Here is a 19,969-nt window from a genome sequence, read left to right on the forward strand (position 1 = left end):
AAATAAAAATAAAAAATATATTTTTAAAAAATGAGGAAATAATCCATCAAGTCATTATGCCATGGTCTAAACATATAGCACTGGGCTTTTTCAGAAGACAATTTCCTAATTTCTTAATATAATTACCTTATAAGGAATTATACTTTAAAATTGTGAAGTAGAAGGAGGACTAAAAAAAAAAAATGCTACTTTTCCACTTACATTCAAAGACATGCATTATGTAGAAAAAGAAAGGTAATGAGATCTGTTGGGGTCAACACACACTTAAGTTCTGTGGTTTAGTAAGGATATATACAGATATACCAAAGGACATAGCATACAGCTGAAGGAATTAAAAAATATCTCAGGATGGGCAGTTGACAAAACTAGATTGCCTGGATTACATTTTCCCCTGTTTTTGGTTCCATTAACTTTTTTTTTTTTCTTTTTTTGGTACCAGGGATTGAATCTAGGGTGCTTGACCATTGAACCATATCCCCAGCCCTTTTTATTTTGAGAGAGGGTCTCATTAAATTGCATAGGGCCTTGCTAGTTTGTTGAGACTGGCTTTGAACTTGTGATTCTCCTGCCTCAGCCTCTTGAGTTGCACTTGGCTGGTTTAATTAACTTCTCTTCATTCTCCATGTCTCAAAGGCCATTTTTCTAGAAAGACTTATCAATGACAAATTCTAAGTCACAGCACAGTGTCTTTCTATAATAATTTATTTTTCTTATCTCCAGCCCAAACCTTTCTGTTCTGAATCTCTGCCATCCTACATAGAGTTTGGTTCAAAATGTGTTTTTAATAGGTTATCAGTTGAATGAATAAATTTCAACTAAATTTTAAAAAACTTATTTTTCTCATTCAACTATGACACTGATGCTGCCCAACAGTGTTATACTCTGGGTTTATAAGGAGGGTATGTATTCACATTTACTGATATGATTACATTTATTGAGACAAGAGAAAAACTATAATTGGAAGGCATAAAATATCTGAATTAAAATTTCTTTCTTGAGGAGCAAGAAGAAATAAAAGAGCCACATCTTCCCAATGTACCTTTGATTTAAAATAAACTTACCAGCTGAATCTTCCCACAGTCTCTCAATACAGACTATATGTGGTTGTAGGTTGGCTTCTGCAGGTTCCACATAGACATAATCTCCAACATGGTACATGCTGTTCTTAAAGCTGCAGTCCTGGCTGTATGTGCGATGTAAGCCTGACAGGCCAGTAGCACCTGACGAATCTTCACTCTTTTCAGCTTCTTGTGTTAAAAAAAAAAAAAAAAAAAAAAGGTACTTACTAAAAGAATGCTGCAATCAGATGCAGGATTCAAACAACATACAATAATACATTTAAATCTGTTTGTCACATTCAAAGGGAATAGTCAGAAAAAACAGTATGATCTTTACATTTTCAATATTGCCTTATTGGGGGTGTGGGGGGGTGTAGGGGTCCTGCAATGTTGCTCAAGCTTTTTTTTTGTTTTTTTAATTGGTCTCAAGCTGGTCTTAAATTCATGGGCTCCAATGATCCTCCTGCCTTCCAAGTAGCTAGGACTACATGTGTGCACCACCACACACAACCTCAAAATTGCATTTTTGAATTATAATCAACTGCCATTAATTTCAATAAACCCATGAGATTCTATACATTAAAAATAATCACCTTAGTAATATATGCCATAGTCATTTTCAGTAATTCTGAAAGGTATAAGGAAGAAAATAAGTCACTTTTAGATCATGGAATCCTAGAGAAAACATCTGATGTACTTCTACTCTATCCTAATGTTCCTGAAAAAGTTTTTCCTAACAATTACTATATGGTTATGTCACAAATAATGGAGTTTTAGAATTGAGAAAATATGGAATATGTGTATTCTGTAAACCATGTATATGTGTGTGTGTGTGTGTATGGACGTACATATACACAATATATCATTAATATTTTCTGAAATAAAATGCTTTTGTTCAATAAAGACTTTTATTTTTGTTAAATAAAACCTTTTCATAGTTCCAGTATAAGCTATCATTTGCAAATACCACAGAGTTTTTTGTTGTTGTTGTTGGTGGTGAGGATAATGCTTCGCCTACCTAATTGATAACTTCCTTAGGATAATTTTACATAAATAAAAGAACTGGGAATAAGCATTTAAAATGATTTTTAATGCACATTCCAAATTAATCTCCAAAAAGAGTACATCAATTTAAGTTCCTTACTGATTGGCTACAAGGGGCCTCTGTCTCCATTCTCTAATACTGGCATTACAATAAAAAAAAATAGTTTTGCCATTTTTTTTTTAAAGAGAGAGAGAGAGAGAGAGAGAGAGAATTTTTAAATATTTATTTTTCAGTTTTCGGTGGACACAACATCTTTATTTTATTTTATGTGGTGCTGAGGATCAACCCAGTGCCCTGTGCATGCTAGATGAGAGTGTTACCGCTTGAGCCACATTCCCAGCTCCAGTTTTGTCAATTTTGATGAAACGTTATTTACCAGCAGAATAAGCAAATCCCTTGACATACAAAGTAGACCAAAAGGTTCTTGAGAATTTTACACCAGCAAAAACAATATATGGACAGACAGGGGCACAGAGTACAAAAAGTCTGAACAACCCCCAAATTCTAGATACAGGAAACAGGCTGATAAAACTAGTTGCAAGCATTTTTCATGAAAAAGGAGGATTTCAAGGGCTGAGTACTAAGCCAGAGGATGTTCTCAGTCCTAGAAACCCACTGGGATTTGTTTAGATGCATTTAAAAATTCCTTGAAATCAGTAATACTTTTTTCCATCTCCCTGTTTTTGAACAGAAATATCTATACATGTCTCACTGCCTTCAAGAGCAGAGAAACTGGCTCCCTCCCAGAGTTGTATAGGTCTACAGATAGAAAGGAACTGTGTACCATGATGTTTTATATCTACAGCCTCATTTGGGACTTCTGAGCTGAGGATATTTAGATGAGGTTTTGGTACCTCTTAGAAGGGCACTACTAGTAACAAGTACCTAAAAATATGTTAGTGGTTTTGAAATTGTGCAACAAACAGACTGGAAAATTTCTCAGAAGTATGCATGGTGGCTCACAAATTTGAGGCCAGCCCCAGCAAGTTAGTGAGACTGTATCAAAATTAAAACAGTAAAAAATAAAAAAGAGAGATGTAGCTCACTGGAAATGCTGGGGAGCTAGCTCAGTAGAGAATAGCCCTGGGTTCAATCCCAAACAAACAAAACCCAAAAAACAAAACAACAACAAAGAATTCTCTTTTTCGGGGAAGCATGATGACAAAAGTCTAAATTGCCTTGGATAGACTGTTAATAGAAAAATGGCAACTTTTTTTTTTTTTTAATTGCTGGGTATGATAGCACAAGCCTGTAATCTCAGGTACAGTTACTTGGGAAAATGGAGCAGCAGGAGAACAAGTTCCATTCCAGCCTAGGCATCTCTCTAGACCTTGACTCAAAAAGAGCTAAGGATGTAACGCAGTGGTAGAGAGTCCCTGGGTTCAATTTCCAGTACTACACACACACACCAAAAAAAAAAAAAAGAAAGAAAGGAAAAAGAGATGGACAGCATGCTAAGAGCTAAACAGCTAGAAGGGCCAAAGGGGTTCCCTATTTAGTATAAATCCTTTTACTCCTTTTACTCTTCACCCTTACCCTCAGATTTGTCTGGAATCTGAAGTCTTGGGAAGGGCTGAGGTGGGGAACTGAAGGCTCAACTGCTTTTAGACTTTCAACCAGTCCTCCTGTTTTCAGACCCACATGTATTTCCACTTTTAGAAGTACCTAGTGTTCTACTCCCTGTGCAATTCTGAGACAGGAACTGGCCTGTTTGAAGGACTTATCTACTATAGACACTGAAACCAGTATTGCAACTTACACATCAATTTTCCAGCCTCCAAATTTTAATTACCACCATCTCCTTGTCCATTAATTTCTTTTTTAAAGGGATGGAAATACTTGTGTTTGTCTTTTTTATGCTTTTTAAAAATTCCTTTTCCATCCTTTTAGAGGTGTTTTAAGAAGGAAGAGCAGTAGGCATTTGTGAATAATCTGCCGTACTTAACCATAAGTTCTGTTTCTTTTTCTTTGCTTACTTACCCTTGTATGAGACATTCTGGGAGTTAACACAAAACAGGGTAAAATCTTCTAGATTCCCTTGTTTTTTAATCTGGTTGTTGCTAACAATCCTCCTCTCATGGCTTAAAGACAAAGAGGGCTGATATACATGACCATTATTCAACTTTCTGGTGTGCTGCATCTTCTAATGTTCATAAAGTAACCACAGATAATCTGAAGCAGACTGTAGTTCTTTTATGGCAAGAAATAAGTTGTTAAAATAGCTCTCAGAGTATACTGCTTTTATAGCCTTTCCTAGTCAGTTCTTCTTACTATTGACTCTGCATACTGTTTCTTACCTACTTCTACCACCCAATCACACTGCTGGGAAATATAGTCTTTGAGTTAGTACAAGAAAAAAGGTAAAGTGGCCACACTTCGAGAAATGTCTTAGAGTAACTCCAGAAGAAGCTGTTTCTGATTTTATATTGCTGGGAAAAGAGTCAGCTAAACTTAAAAACACACAAAAAAATTCCAAGTATTCAAAACTTGGCAGGTAGAAATAACTCAGATCGTCCAAATATCTTCCCAGCATTAGCACTGGCATTTCCTGTTTTCTCTTTATGGCTTTCTGCTGTTTTTTATTATTTCTTCTCCTCCTACCTACATTGTGGCATGCTTGTGTCTCTTTTAATAATTTTATATCTTTCTTCCTTTCTAATATAAGTATTTAAAGCTATAAAGTTCCTTCTAAGAAAAGTGTTAGCTTTATTCCATAAATTTTAAAACATTGTTTTCATTTCAAGATTGTTCTGACTGCACCTGTAATGTCTTCTTTAATCATGGGTTATTTACAATTTCTAAGCACTGCCTCCCCATTTCTTTCTGTTGCTAAATTACAATCTAATTCCATTGCATTTGGAGAACAAACTTGGTATGATTTCAATCTTTTGGTTTTAAAACTTGTTTTATGACCTAGTATATGGCCTATTCTAGATAATATTCCACATGTAATTGAAAAGAATATGTATTCTATAGTAATTTGGTGTAGTGTTTGACAGGTCAAGGTGGTTCACACTGCTATTCGAGTCTTCCATATGTTTACTGATTTTTGACCTAGTAGTTCTATCAATCACTATATTCTTGTTAAATTCTGTTTCTTCTTTCAATTCTGATACTTTTTTCTTCATGTATTTTGGAGCTCCATTGTTAGGTGTATATACATTTAAGAATATTCTGTTCCTAATATGTTAAGCCCCATCCCTCCCTTTTTTGGTGGTACTGGGGATTGAAGACAGGGACACTCTACCACTGAGCTATGGCCCCAGCCCTTTTTATTTCTGAGACAGGCTAAGTTGCTGAGGCTGGCCTCCAACCTGGCAATCCTTCTGTCTCAGCCTCATGAGTAGCTGGAATTACAGGAGGGAAACACTATGCTTGACATATACGTTGACTCTTTTATATGTATTAAATATCCTTCTTTGTCTTTAGTATTATTTCTTTTCTTAAAATCTACTTTTTCCGCTAACAGCTATTCCAACTCTGGTTACAGTCTGCATTTTTCTCTCCTTTTCAACTTATTTGTGTTTCTGAATATAAGGGAATCTCTTGCAAAAAGTATATAGTTGAATCTTACATTTTAAATTCCGTTTGATTGGAAAGCTTAGTTTATTTACATTTAATGGAATTACTGCTGCTACTATGTTTGTCATTTTGCTTTGTTATCTGTGAGTCTTATGTTTTTTTTGTTCTTCTTTTCCTCCTTTTATTACCTTGTTTTATAACTGTTAAGATTTTTTTTTTTTGCAATTCATTTTAATTCCTATAGTTGGTTTCATGGATATTGAGGCATTTCCATATGCCTAAATGTAGCACCATCTCCTTAATTTTATAAACACTGAATTTTCAAATTATATGGCTTAATTATATTTTTTCTTTTGGCACCTGAGATTGAACCCAGGGGCACTTAACCACTGAGTCACATCCCCAGACCTTTTCATTTTTTTTTTACTTTGAGACAGGGCCTCACTAAGTTGCTGAGGCTAGTTTTGAACTTGCAATCCTCCTGCCTCAGCCTCTAGAGTTGCTGGAATTGCAGTCTTGCACCAGTGTGTGCAGCTTATGACTTAATTTCATTAAATGTTACAACTTTGCTCCAACATAGTTACATTTCTCTTCCTTTGTGCCTTTTATTTATTTTTGGGTGAGGCTGGGGAGGGAAGCCAGGACATTCCACATACAAAGTAAGTGTTCTACCACTGATCTATATCCCCAGCCCCCTTCCTTTGTGCTTCCTGTCATACATATGACTTCTATAAATGTTATAATAATAACCTTATAGTGTTGTAATTACTGCTTTAGACAATCCAATGTTTTAGACAGAAATTTTAAAAAATGATACACAGAGTCTTTTACATTTATCCTCATATTTTCCATTTCCATTGCTCTTCAGTTTTTGCGGTTTTGAGTTATCATCTGGTATCACTTTTCTGGGATTGAAGCTCTTTTTTTATGTCTCATAGTATAGGTCTGCCAGCAGCAAAGTCTCTTAGTTTTTATTTATCTGGGAACATCTTTATTGCAACTTCATTTTCAAAAAATATACAAATCTTGATTTAGTTTTATCTTTCTTCTCTGTATTTTTTGAATATCATACCATCGCCTTCTGGCCTCCATTATTTTATATGAGAAGGCAGCCATTAATCAGATTATTCTTTTCTTGTATGTAATGAGTCATTTTGTTGCTTTCAAGATTTTCTCCCAGCAGTTTGACTATGATGTTCTAAATGTCGTTCTTTTTGTGTTTAGTTTACTTGGGGTCTTTGGAGCTTGTGAACTTGTGATGTTCTTCATCAAAAAACATCATTATGTCTTCAAATATTTCTTCTTCCCCCTTTTTTCTCTTCTTTCCTCTGAGATTACTATTTAGGCATACCAAGGGACTTGACACTAGGGGTTGCTGCTATGTCTCGATAGTTAGGGGTCAGCTAATGATTTAGATGAAGGCTGTGCTCAAATACTTCAAACCCATAAGGTTTTACCCTTTGCTGATTATGGGGCAGGGGTGGGGGTATGCATCTAAAGTTGCAGTGATTTTCAAGCATCCCATGGATTTTGCTCTTAACCAACCAGGTTCTTGCATCTCCCTCACACATACATAGTTTTTTAGTTAGTCACAAATGTGTGACAGCTTATCTCAGCTCTTCTGTGGGTTTCAAACTTCTAGGACATTCCTTAATATGGATCATAACCTCAGGCAGCAAAGCTGCAAAGACTCCTTTCATTTCTGTATCATCCATTTTTAGCTGGCAAAGATAAAGATTCTACCTCTACCCTCATTTTATCATCCTGAGTGAGTATATCCTTCTGGAAGCAAAACTGCCCTAAACTAGCAAAATTACTATTCTCAACAATCAGGTTCTTTTCTTTTCTGGATATGCCATCGCTTACTAGAGTTTGCTTCAAATCAATTCGTTTTGTTTTCTTGCCTAAGGGGTGGGGGGTATCTAAGGAGGAGGAGTAATGCTGATAGCTAACTAAACGTTTAGAAAATCTAAATATCTATATGAATGGAAATATTAAAAATGACGAAATTTCTAATCAAACGGCCGAGGCAGGAGAATTACAAGTTTGATGCCAGCTCTGGCAACTTAATAAGTTTGATGCCAGCTCTAGCAACTTAATGAGACCCTGCCTCAAAATAAAAAACAAAAAGGGATGGAGGTGTAGGTGGGGTGTCCCTGGGTGGTTCAATTCTCAGTACCAGAAAAAAAATTATAATTAAAAACTCCTCATTATCAAAATATTTGTTAATTCTGGCAACCAACTCAAAGTAACATTTTAGGTTGATATAATTATAATTAAAATAAAACTTTCAACAAAAATACCATCTAGCTGTCTGGCCCAAAGGACTTACCAGGAAAGCCACACTACTGAATGATGTTGAGAATGCATTTGAGTTCCAGCCATACCCCTTGGGTTTTATCTTCCAGTAGTATGAAGAGACATTAGGCTCTCACACTTGTAAACCAACTGCTCCTGGATACACAGGTAACTTTCAATCTGATTAATCTGAATACCCAAACTGATAAAAACATTTTCATCTCATGCTTAATGTGAAATAGTCAATACTAATTCACACAGACAGGACTCTTCTCAACAGCTAATTATGAGGACAGCTAAAATAGAGTATAATATTTCTTCATATTTAATATAACGAAAAGAAACCAACCTCTTTTTTCTTCTTCTCGTTTTAGTTTATCTTCCTCTATTTCTTTTGGTAATTTTTCCTTTTTTTCTTTCTCCACATCATTATGCAAATGCTTTGTGGTATAGCTGAGTGCTGGAGAAAGAAGGATCTCTCCATTTTTGCAGAGTTCATCACGAATTCTAATAAAAAACTGCTGAAGTTCTACTGCATCCTCATATATTTCGGAATCTGTCCTATAACGGCATCAAGAGCATTCATTAACATATAAGCTGTTTCTTTCAAACACCTCACTTGAATGTGAGAGTCTACTAAATGCTTCCTTACTTTGTTCACTATTATAATGGTATATTCTTGAGGTTTGTTAGAACAGAATCTAAGGTGTCACTTTACGGGAAGCCTCATGCTGTTCCCTGTTCAGCTTACATAAAAAGAAAGGCCTCAGCATTTTTCCTTGAAGATACATGGCATATGCATCAATCAGTTGTAGTAGAAGATAGCTGCAAGGATTATACCAAGGCTCCAGACCAAGTCTAACACTTATATTTAATCTCTGAAACATATATTTAATCTCTGGATTAGCTTTTTCATTCCCTTAATTGCGAATAACGTATTATAGAAAGTATTAACAAAAGATTTAGGTTATGTGTCTACTTCTTTTTGGTCCTCCATCTTGGCTGCCTAGGCTAGTAGGGTTTGGTATATAAGTGAACCTAAACTGAAAAGCCATGAGGGCATTCTTTAACAGTTATAGGCCTGAGAGTTAGTGTAATTTTAGTTTCTCGGAAACAGTAATTCTGGGGATTCAGGAAAGGCAACATAGTGAAAGATGAAAAAAAAAATCTGTCATATGCAGAATTTTTCTAAGCATCTTTCCTCATTTATAAAGTAAATGGAATGGGCAAAACAAATTTTAGAATTTAGACTAGAAGAAATTATATTATTATCTCTAATTCACTGGGCTCTGAGGAAGGCAGTTACTGTGCCTACTAAGAACATCAAGGACTGAAAAATTATTCACCAAACTAATCATAGATGAATGTCTCGTCAGCAGTCACAGAGATATTCTGGTTGGGGGTGTATGAGAGGTGAAGTAAACATAGTCACCCATCTGCTGACATATGCCACTAGACTATGAGACTCCATTGAGGTTTCCTGATGCCTCACCCCAACAGCAAAGGGAGTAGTAAACAATTAAAAACATAGTCAAGCTGGGAAAGTATATTTCTGGATAGGTTTTTAGATGATGATATAGAAATGCTAATACCTGTAGAAAAGAAATAAAAACAAAACTTACCAAAGGAAGAAAACCCTAACATGCTATTTTGACATCACACCTGTTTTTTTGACTAGATATATATGTGAAGCTTGTTTTTCTGAAATTAAATTCACTTTATAATAGTTTACGATTTTAAGCGTAAAATTATAAGAGGCCAAGTGTTCAGTAAATGTGCAAGAACAAAAAACTCAAGATGAAAAAAGAACTCTAATTGTCCTCAACGATAAATAATCTTTTAACATAAGGCAGATATTCAGCAAAATGAAAGAATTAAGTGTGTAAGAGGCTTGTGATGTTTCCCTGGGTTCTTCTTATACCTGTAAGGAACTCAGAGCACTTAATCCAGGAATACTGCCAGCAGATTAGAAAAGCCAGGGTCAACTAGCATGAGACAGCACTATGGTATTACTGAATGTGCTAATAGACAAACCACTGTCAAGTCACCTGAGTGAACTTTTCTGTTCTGTCACACCATTCAGATTCTACTACAAATAGACTTCATTGAATTAATGAATGCCTACATTATCTGGGATGCCCATCTTTGTTACTAGCTGACACATTTCCACCGATCTTTTTCTTTTTTTGCAACGAGTCTCACTGTGTTGCCTAGGTGGGGCTCAAACTAGCCATCCTGCCTCCTCAGCCCTGCCCCAGTAGCTGGTATTCCAGGTGTGCCATGGCACCTGACTCTATCAATTCTCATTAGGTTATTCTTAATTTTTATTAAGTACTATAAGCAGTCACAATATTATCTTCATTCACAAATATAAAAATGGCATCCCTTAGGTTTTTCCACAAGCTTTGGGTATGACAGAAACTGTATTACCATCTCATATAAATAAGAACCAGGTGTGGTGCTGCATGCCTTTGATCCCAGTTACTCAGAAGACTGAGGTAGGGGGATGGGCAAGTTTGAGGCCAGGCTGGGCAACTTATCAAAACTCTATCTCAAAATAAAAAATAAAAAGGGCTGGGGATGCAGCTCAGAAGATAAGTGCCCCTGGATTCAATCCTCAAGGGGGCAGGAAGTAGGGGATGCACCTTGGGATCTATCTTCTAGTCCTTAAAAACAAAAGCTAATCATGTCAACAACTAGAGAAAGAAAAGAGCTCAATTCCTAGAGATAGAAGTCCACTTAATTCTTAAAACAAACATGTCATCTATACAATTTAAACAGAATTCCTAATAATTTAGGAGAAAAATGCTCTTTAGAAGACTCACAGAACTACTCCCATGATATAAATGAGTTTAGGGAAAAAGGGATGGAGCAGAGTGGTTTTAGACTTAATGACTCCTTAAAATAAACCGAGAGCAGAAATGGAAGTCTATATTCCATGAAAGCAGGGTTTATCTGTTTGGTCCACTAATATACCCAAAACATTTAAACATGTTTATTAACTGGTAATTACTCAACAAAAATTTGTTGAGTTAAAAACGACTTCAGATTTTAAATGTGAATGTCCCCCTTTCATGTCTCTCCCTATTGTCAAAAGAATGAGGACCACTCCTAAACACATCACTCAAGGGCCCCTCCAATCTAGTCCTAACTCCTGTCTCTCAAATGTAACATATTCATTTCCTAACCCTTCTTTACCTTTGTTCAAACCACTCACTGTATCTGAAAATCCACTTCTCTTTTCACTTGAATTCCAGCCATCTTTACACTCCCAGATGCCTTATTCCTTCTTTGGAGAACTTTAGCCCACAGTTCCTTATCCCATCATCTTTTCTAAATCAGTTGTTATATGCTGTCTCAGTCTGGATATTTTTTCCTTAAGCAAAAGTCGTGTCTCATCCATCAGACTTCAAGGTTTTAGAACACAGAGCTCAAGGCTTATCATCCATGGCTCACTCCACTGACTATTCATGACTGGTAACCATCACTAGCAGCCCTCTGCAGTGAGAAACAAGATAAGCCACACCACCTACTAGTGTACAACTCTGGGCAATTTTTCTGCCCATGCCTCTAAATCTTCACATGTGAACTAGGAAGATGATCCCTTACCTAGAAAGACTACTAGAAATTAGAGTTAGAGATTATCCACAGGGAATGCTTTATATGGTGTTTCCCAAAGAGTAGGTGCTCAACAGGAAGAGTGAACGTTACTTTTTTTCTTTTTTAAAGTTCAGAGCAAATGCTGGCTTCACAAATTTCCCAGTTGTAAAGACACTGACTGCTAAAAGCTCTAGCTAAAGGTCTGTAAACTCCAAGAAGACAGAGTTTATATCTTTAACATTTTATATTCTCCCAAGTGCTTTAAAGACTACAGGGAAGATACACTAATTACTGATTGAATTGAACAGCTGCTGGAACAGAAAAAACACAGACTAAAATTGGAATGAAATTTAAAATTGACTGTTTTTCTTACGAGCATTTAATGTCTATAGCAGGCTCTCTAAGAAATCTTGAAGATTAGTTTTTTAAAAAAGCCATTTTTTGGGGTACTTAAATGGTAACCAAATTTATATATGTTTAACCTCAAAACAATAATTTGGTGCTGTTTAATTCTTTGTTAAAAGAAAAATCCTATTACTATTTCTAATTCTTATTTCAACTCCTAAGCACTTGTCCTTTAAGAAATGTGTTCTGTGAAAGGCCATATGCTTTTCACAAGATCTTCAATTCTGTCTTCTATCCTCTCATTGACTCTCTAATCTAGATAACTCAGTAGGGTATCCTCTCCTCCTCAAAGAATATACTTACTCTTTTGAAGTTTTGGCTTACTTAGAATTCAGAATAGCATGCTATTAACTATAACCATGTATCTAAGCTGAAATAGTACAGTATTCCTTTATCTGTCTTGCATTAAATACCACACATCTTCAAAAGAAATGGCTTTGAAAACATACCGATTCATCCTTCTTGCCCTTTCCAATACTTCAAACATATGCTCTTGAAATAAATCAAGCCGCCGGTAGCGATTATTTTCAACATTCTTCCTAATAATGTCAAAAGTAAGGGGAGGTTTGTTAGGAAAAGTGGGATCCACACCAGGAATTTCTGCTAAGGAATCACTGTAGCATCGTCCCTCATCATCCTGATGACTCATGACCGACACAAAAAGATTATGGATAAGCTCTTGAATCAGCAAGGTCACATTTGGGACATGAGAATCCTCATCTCCCTCCAGGTCTCTCCGAGTTTCAAGCAGGACTTTATGTAGGACAAGGGCATCTTTATAGATCAAAGACTCAGGCTCATTGTATGTACAGGCATTATTAAACATCATGACGAAGTCCTCAACCATAGAGTCTATATCTTGGTACTTGTTGGCCATCATATGACTTCGAATTTTTTCCATGTCCATGGGCTTTTTAATGGTCAGATAGTAGTCAGGCAACTCAGATCTGGAAGGAAGCCTCAGAAATATGGCACTGAGGCGGCGACCTCTTTTATCAGTATAGTTCTTTACAGCTTCATAGACTTCATTTAGTTTCTGCTGCATTGGAGTCATGTATTTTGATTTTTTAGGAGAAACACCACTCTTTCTACCTGAAGAGAGATAATATAAATACATAAAATAAAAATAAATGCATATTTGTATGGAGTTGTTAGTATAACCCTAAGAAAGAAACTATTCCAAATTACTTATAAAACAACAACAAAAAACCTTGAAGAAAATCTTATCTATATTCAGTAATCATATTTTTAAAAAAATGTTTTATATATATGTATATATTTTGGTTGTAGGTAGACATAATAATACCTTATTTTATTTATTTATATGTGGTGCTGAGGATCGAACCCAGGGCCTCACACATGCTAGGCAAGCGCTCTACTGCTGAGCCACAACCCCAGTCCAATAATCATATTTTTGATGAGAAAATAAAACTGTTGTGTTGAGGTAACTGGGTAAGGTGGAATGAGGCAAATAAGTAGCTATTTAATCTAACTGTGACTTCATCACCTCTAGAATCCCTGAGAACTGAGATTTTCATCATAGGAAAAAGAGATAGATGTTAAAATAGGGAACACATTGATAAAAACTTTATAGCCTGAATCTCAACTGAAAATATCAATTGAGTTTATAATATATTTTATCTTTAAATATCCAAACACTGAAAATCCTACAAACAATAACCAACTTAGTAGCACTAATCTCAAACTATAGTTTTAAAATGCTAATATCAAAATAGCCCTGACCTTTAAGTAGAAACACAGAAAAGATTAGAATTTGAAAAATGGCTGATTCTCAGTCTGGAACATCTTCAAATCACAGAAGTAAAGAATTTATCAATAACTTCTAGCCATGGTCATGTTAAAAGAACACAGGCACCACCCTGATAGAAGCTAAGCATAAATAAGGGCAATTACAATGGGTTAAAACTCAACATTGTTTTAACCTAGTAATTCTTAATGATACACACAAACAAAAAACTGGTAAATATTGGAGGATGTTTATAAACTAATGTATTATTTTGAAAACTTGTTTAAAAAAATCAAGCTTTTACCATTTCAAAAACAAACAAAAATCTGTATCAATGGATAGCCAAATACTAGATAAAGCAAGTTTCTCTATGCAAAAGTAGTCCACCTATTAAATGAGCAAGGAAGGATAAAATTAAGCTGAGTATGGTGGTGTACATCTGTAATCCCAGTGACTCAGGATGCTGAGGCAGGAGGATCACAATTCCAGGCCAGTCTCTGCAACTCAGAGGGACCCTGAATCAGGAAGGGATAGGGATGTAGTTCAGTAGTACAGTGCTCCTGGTTTTAATCCCTAGTACCACAAAAACAGAAAAGAAAGTTAAAACTGTCAATATTTTATACCTCTTTAATGAGTTAAAGAAGCAAGCATCAAGATTTGTTAATAGAAAGACTCAACCAGATATCATGTGCCACCTGACACATATCACCTATGAAGTTGGTTTTTGTATCAAAGGGAGAGGACAGGAGAGCCTGAATATGTTCAAGCTCTAATGACTAAAGTATAGAAAATAGAAAGTGATGCAACTAACAAAATACAGACTGTGAGAAACTATAATACAAATCCCATTTCTTTGACAGATAAAAAGGAAAGGTGAAAGTTTATAGATAAAAAGAAATATTAGTCAAATGCAATGTGGGCCTTATTTGGTTTCTACTTCAAATAGACATGATGCAAAAGTAAATGTGGAAAGCCTTTTATAAAGTGTTCTTGTCAAGCTGTAACTAAATAGAATCAGGGCTTTAAAGTTAACCTTTGTTTATAACAAATAGAGGGGGGATAAAGGAAAATGTTAAATGATATCACAGAAACAAAATGATGTGGGACACTGTACAAGGCGACCTGGTTTCTTCAGTGCATGAGAAAAGAAAAGAGGAGACTGTTCTAAACTATGAGGTTAAGGGCATAGCAATCAAACATAGGGGGCTTAGGCAGAATCTTGGTGGTAGAGCACTTGCCTAGCATGTGTGAGGCCCTGGTTTCAAATCCCAGCATTGCAAAACAAAACAAAAACCCCTGAATGATCAAATCTAACACAGTTAACTGAATTAGATGATGATTTGAGGAAACCAACTGTAAAAATACATTTGAGACAATCAGTAAAACTTAAAAATTTGTGAAGTATTAAGTGAAACCAAGAAACTATTGCTAATTTTGTTCGGTGTGATAAAGTCTTCATGATTAAGAAAACTGTCTGCATGTTTTAGAGATATGCTGAAGCGTACAGAAGTAAAAACAACACCTGGTTTGATTTGCTTGAAAATAATTCAGGAAAAAAAGACATAAGGGATTGGGGAAATAAGTGTGGTACAATCTTGTTAAATGATGAGTAACAGGTATATATACAAGGGTTCATTATGCTAGTCTTTACATTTGTGTATGTTTAAAATTTTCACAACGGAAAAAGAATTAACACTCTACATTAAAATTCCCTTTCCCTTTGATATGCATACGTCTTTTTTTATATTTAGACATATTAAACTATTATAAATCAGGGGCTGGGGTTGTGGCTCAGTAGTAGAGCACTTGCCTAGCACGTGTGAGGCCCTGGGTTCGATTCTCAGTACCGCATATAAATAAAACAAAGGTCTGTTGACAACTAAAATAATATATATACAAAAAAGATCATTAATCAGCCTTCCAACTCAATTTATGAAATCAATTCTAGTTTTTTTGTTTTTATTTTTGTGGTTCTGGGTATCAAACCCAGGGTCCTATACAGGTCAGGCAAATGTACTACCACTGAGCTACATTTTCAGCCAAATTCTAGTTTTAAAACATATTTTGGTCCTACGAAGTAAAATAAGTTTTAAATTTCTGCACATTTTCTGTATGCTTTTACAATTCCAAGAAAAGATGAATGCCTTAACAAAAGAAATCACTGCCCAGCATGGTGGTGCACGCCTATAATTCCAGAGGCCTGGGAGGCAGAGACAGGAGGATTGCCAGCCTCAGCAACTTAGTGAGACCCTGTCTCAAAAAATAAAAAGGGATGGAGATGTAGATTCATGATAAATTGCCCATGGGTTAAATCCCCAGTACCAAAAATAAAAAAATTTAAAAAAGAACCATCACTTAGCAGTAAATAATTCCCAAAGCAATTGTGAAATTCAGTTTGTAGTCATTTCACATAAAAAAAAGAAAAAAAAAAAAAAAAAAAAACAGATTCTTGCTTTCTTCTTTTTCAGTAAACATGGCTCTAAAGAATATCTGATAACATCACTATTATTTGTTTGGTATTTTATTTATTATTTTTAAGTAAGGCAAAAATCTTTTTAATGGCATTAATTACTTTTGCTGTCTCTTCTTTTCCCTTACAACTTTCAAATAAAACCACCAGGCATAGAGTGCAGTTAACTGAGAGCTGAGTAGTACATCTCTAATTTCAATTTCTGTCCAGTAGGAACTGCTGGAATTCATTGCTAATTCTAGGAATCACAAACAAACAAAAAACCTGCCACCATATTCTTCCAGGCATTAGAAACAGAAAAAAATATTTATCTTTACTTAAAACATGGTAAAATAAGACTACTTGAGAAGAGGGAAGAAACTTCATGCTGGAGTGCCACTGAGTTAAAATATATTCACCATTTAATTAAATATTATTTCAGAAAACCATCAATTTCCTGTTGAAAGGCTACACTAAATAACAAAGAGTGAGGATGCCTTACTCAGTTTGAGTTTGGGAGATGTGATGTCATCATCATCAGGCAGCGGCCCCAGCTCTTTCCTTTTATCCTTGAGTAACTTCTCCAGGATATGGGCATCATTGTATACCTAGGGTTCAAAAATATATTTATTTTCTAAAAAAAGTTTTATCAAGGTATAATATACAGCTGTAAGGAAATTTTAAAAATATGGTTTAGGACAGGTGGGAGTTAAGGGCCTACACAATAATTTGTATGTTTTTAAGCTTCCTAAGTGATTGTAATGTGTAGACACACATGCTAATGATTGAGAGCCACTGTAGTAGAAACCCTGCAGTGTTTTACAGAAGTTCCAAACACATTTACATGTATGTTTTCTTCAAAAATCTCTTTTCTACTAGATTTTCAAGGTAATGGACTTAGTCCAATGGAAACTAAAGATTAAAAATATTTCATGGGATCTGGGTATGGTGGCACACACTTGTAATCCCAGTTACTTGGGAGGCTGAGGCAGAAGGATCCCAATTTCAAGGCCAGCCTTGGCAATTTATCGAGACCCTGTCTCACAATAAAATAAAAAGGATTGGGAATGTAGCTCAGTTGTATAGAACTCCTGGGTTCAATCCCCAACAGTGCATAACAAAATTTTTAAAAAAAATTAAAAGAACCTGATGTTTGGAGAAAAGTGTCTAAACTATTGTTAAATCCCAAATCTGAATTCAACATCCGGAATCTAATATTTAAAAAAACAAACAAACTTCTGCTTAGAGATTTCTCTTTAAAGACTGAGCTAAGGTTTGTAATATGTACTGAAGAACAACAAGGGTATTTACCTAATGGCCTTGCCCCATAGCTGCCGCCTTCTTTCTCAGGAGAGGCTATGTCCTCCCTTAACTACCCACCAGAGCAGAGCAGCTGAGCAATTAAGTAACCTCTCTTCTTTGGCTACCTCACTAAGGGATAGCTTTTATTCCCATCAGTGATACATGGTATAACAGTCAGTGATATAGTATAAACCCCTACTATAGAAGGAACTACTTCTTTCATCTATCAGTATCCCCAGCACATATTTTATTTTATATTCAAATGTAACAGAAGAAGGAAAAAAATGGTTTGAAAATATTATTTTGTTTCTGGGAGATTTAAAGTGTATAAAAGACATGAAACAGAAAAAATACCAGAGAGGGAAGATTGTGCCTTACCTATACTGATAAAGAACTGAAAATCATGGGCTGCGGATATAGCTTGGTGGTAGAGCACATGCCTAGGTAGCATGCACAGAGACCAGCAACAAAACAAAACACCAAGATGTTTTGTATCCAAATCAATTATTTAGAGGCGCTTTTATGGAAGCATCACACTGACTCTCACATAACTGTGTAATTCCATGGGGTGTCTTTACAGAAGTATGGCTGTTGAGGATAGTAATAATAATGATGCACCTAGGGATGCAGTTTGGTAGTGGAGCATGTGCTCAAGGCCCTGGGTTCAATCTCTAGCACCCCCCACACCCCCCAAAAAATGATGAAAAATTATTCAGATTCAAGCAGTCTTCTAAATGCTCAATATACATTATCTCTTATAAATCCTATAATAACCCTGGTGCAAGTATTATGATCATTCCAAAATTACAGATAAGAAATCGGAGGCCCAGGAGGATAAGTTTCTCACACAGGGACTGGCAAAGCAGGATTCAAATCTAGGATGCCAGCTTACAAAGTATGAAGTTTTAATCTTTGTATTGTACTGTCTCTCATTTTAAACAATTATGAGAAGACAAAGTATTTATTTAGCCACTAAGAATAAACTAGGTTAAGCCTAGAGCTGGTCTCTCAAAATGCATTATTCTACCAGCACCCAAAAGAAAATGTGTCTACTTCAGAACCCCACCTGTTCTCACCTGGGAGCCCTCTTCATTGTAGTGCCTCGCATTCCTGAACATCAGCTTCATGTCTTCTATCATTCCCTCTTCACCTGCATATTTGTCATTGCGGATATTATGCTCAATTATTTTCAAATCCATTGGCTCTAAGATGATTTTATAATAATCAGGATAGTCCTTCTTGGACGGTTTAACCATAAATAGATCACAAAGTCTTCTGCCTGAACCTGGCTCTCGAGCTTCAAGAACAACATTGAATAAGATTTTCATTCGCTGTTTTCTTATGTTCTTTTTACTGTTGAGTGGGGAGGTAGAAGAAGGGAAAAATGACAACAGGTTCAGTTTTCTTTATACAAGAGATGAACATGAAATAAAACAAATTAATCTTGTGGGCAGGTGCTTTTTAATGATTACAATTTATTTATTACATATGCCACAAACACAGTAAACATGCTGGAAGCTATAAGCAAATAGAGGAAAAATTTCCAAAACAGTTAAAACATAGTAACCCTGGCTGGATCAACCAATGAACACCAGACAAATCTGTTTAGAATATCTCATGAAATGCAATGTTTGAAAAACAAACAAACAAACTTGACTAACACCAAAATAAATATAATTCTAAAATCAATCAAAATACATTTTAAAAACAAAACAGAGCCGAAGTGAAATAAAGCTAGTTATTTCCTATTATTATTAACAGCTTCACTTCCAAGCACAATAAACAAAAACAAAACAAAAAACTAATAAAGAGAAGTGTTCTTTCTTTCAGGATAACCACTCTGAACAATAGTATATTCTGGTTGCCAGAAAAAAAGAAGACTGTCTGCCTGGTTAGTATCTATAGTGGGTTCAAGGCTTTCTTAGATTGATCATGCCAGGGTCAGTCTCCTCTCTTTCTCTGATCAGCACTGCTGTACAATCCCAGCTTAGCTTAAGAAAGAAAGTCTAGACACTGGTTCATCTAAACCCTCTATAGAGTAAATTTTCATCTTTGAGCATGAATTCCCATTTGGTTCTCCAAATTCCCTAAGTGAAGTACAATACTGAGAAATTGATATATGGAACACAAGGGCCCCAGATTCAAAAGGGGTCCAGGATGGCAAATGGTCTCATGTCCTATGGAAAACTGGCTCAGAGAGGCTAAATGACTTGTGCAAGGTGAGGGGCTCAGTAAATTATTAGAAGAGATGATCTTTCACTATCACTTTTGCTCAACGTTCTTGTCTTCAGGACAGTGGTAAAGAACTTCTAGCCAGACTCTAACCAGTAGTTTCCAAGAGAACAGTTGGATAGGTAAAAGCAAGAAATGACTTCTGACTTAGTTCCTATTCAGCAAACACTCCTAAGCTCCTATAACATAGCACTTAGATGTAACAATGTTTTATCTGTTTCCTATCCTGCAAGGGAAAAATAGTTCATTCCTGAAACAAACTATATGGCTGCATGGGCCTCTTAGTCCAGCCCTATAACTTTGTTTTTAAT

General features: G+C 35.6%; 1 protein-coding gene across 40 annotated transcripts in view; it reads right to left on the reverse strand.

Moving 5' to 3' along the window:
- Window positions 1-19,969, reverse strand: part of Pbrm1 (polybromo 1) — a 93,661-nt gene that overhangs the window by 31,158 nt on the left and 42,534 nt on the right. For 30 of the 40 annotated variants that reach the window (XM_046452810.2, XM_058582116.1, XM_058582123.1 and 27 more), the window contains 5 exons: window positions 18,503-18,779; window positions 16,627-16,732; window positions 12,378-13,020; window positions 8,273-8,484; window positions 1,062-1,247 (listed from right to left, as the gene is read on the reverse strand). In XM_046452810.2, coding sequence (XP_046308766.1) covers window positions 1,062-1,247; window positions 8,273-8,484; window positions 12,378-13,020; window positions 16,627-16,732; window positions 18,503-18,779 — 1,424 coding nt within the window. The remainder of the gene's footprint in view (window positions 1-1,061; window positions 1,248-8,272; window positions 8,485-12,377; window positions 13,021-16,626; window positions 16,733-18,502; window positions 18,780-19,969) is intronic. The other 10 variants (XM_058582127.1, XM_058582120.1, XM_058582125.1 and 7 more) reach the window with 1 other exon arrangement.

The sequence above is a fragment of the Marmota monax genome, unplaced genomic scaffold, assembly GCF_021218885.2.
Source record: "Marmota monax isolate L192 unplaced genomic scaffold, Marmota_monax_Labrador192_F-V1.1 WCK01_AAM20220418_F8-fsc00042, whole genome shotgun sequence".
Lineage (NCBI taxonomy): Eukaryota > Metazoa > Chordata > Mammalia > Rodentia > Sciuridae > Marmota > Marmota monax.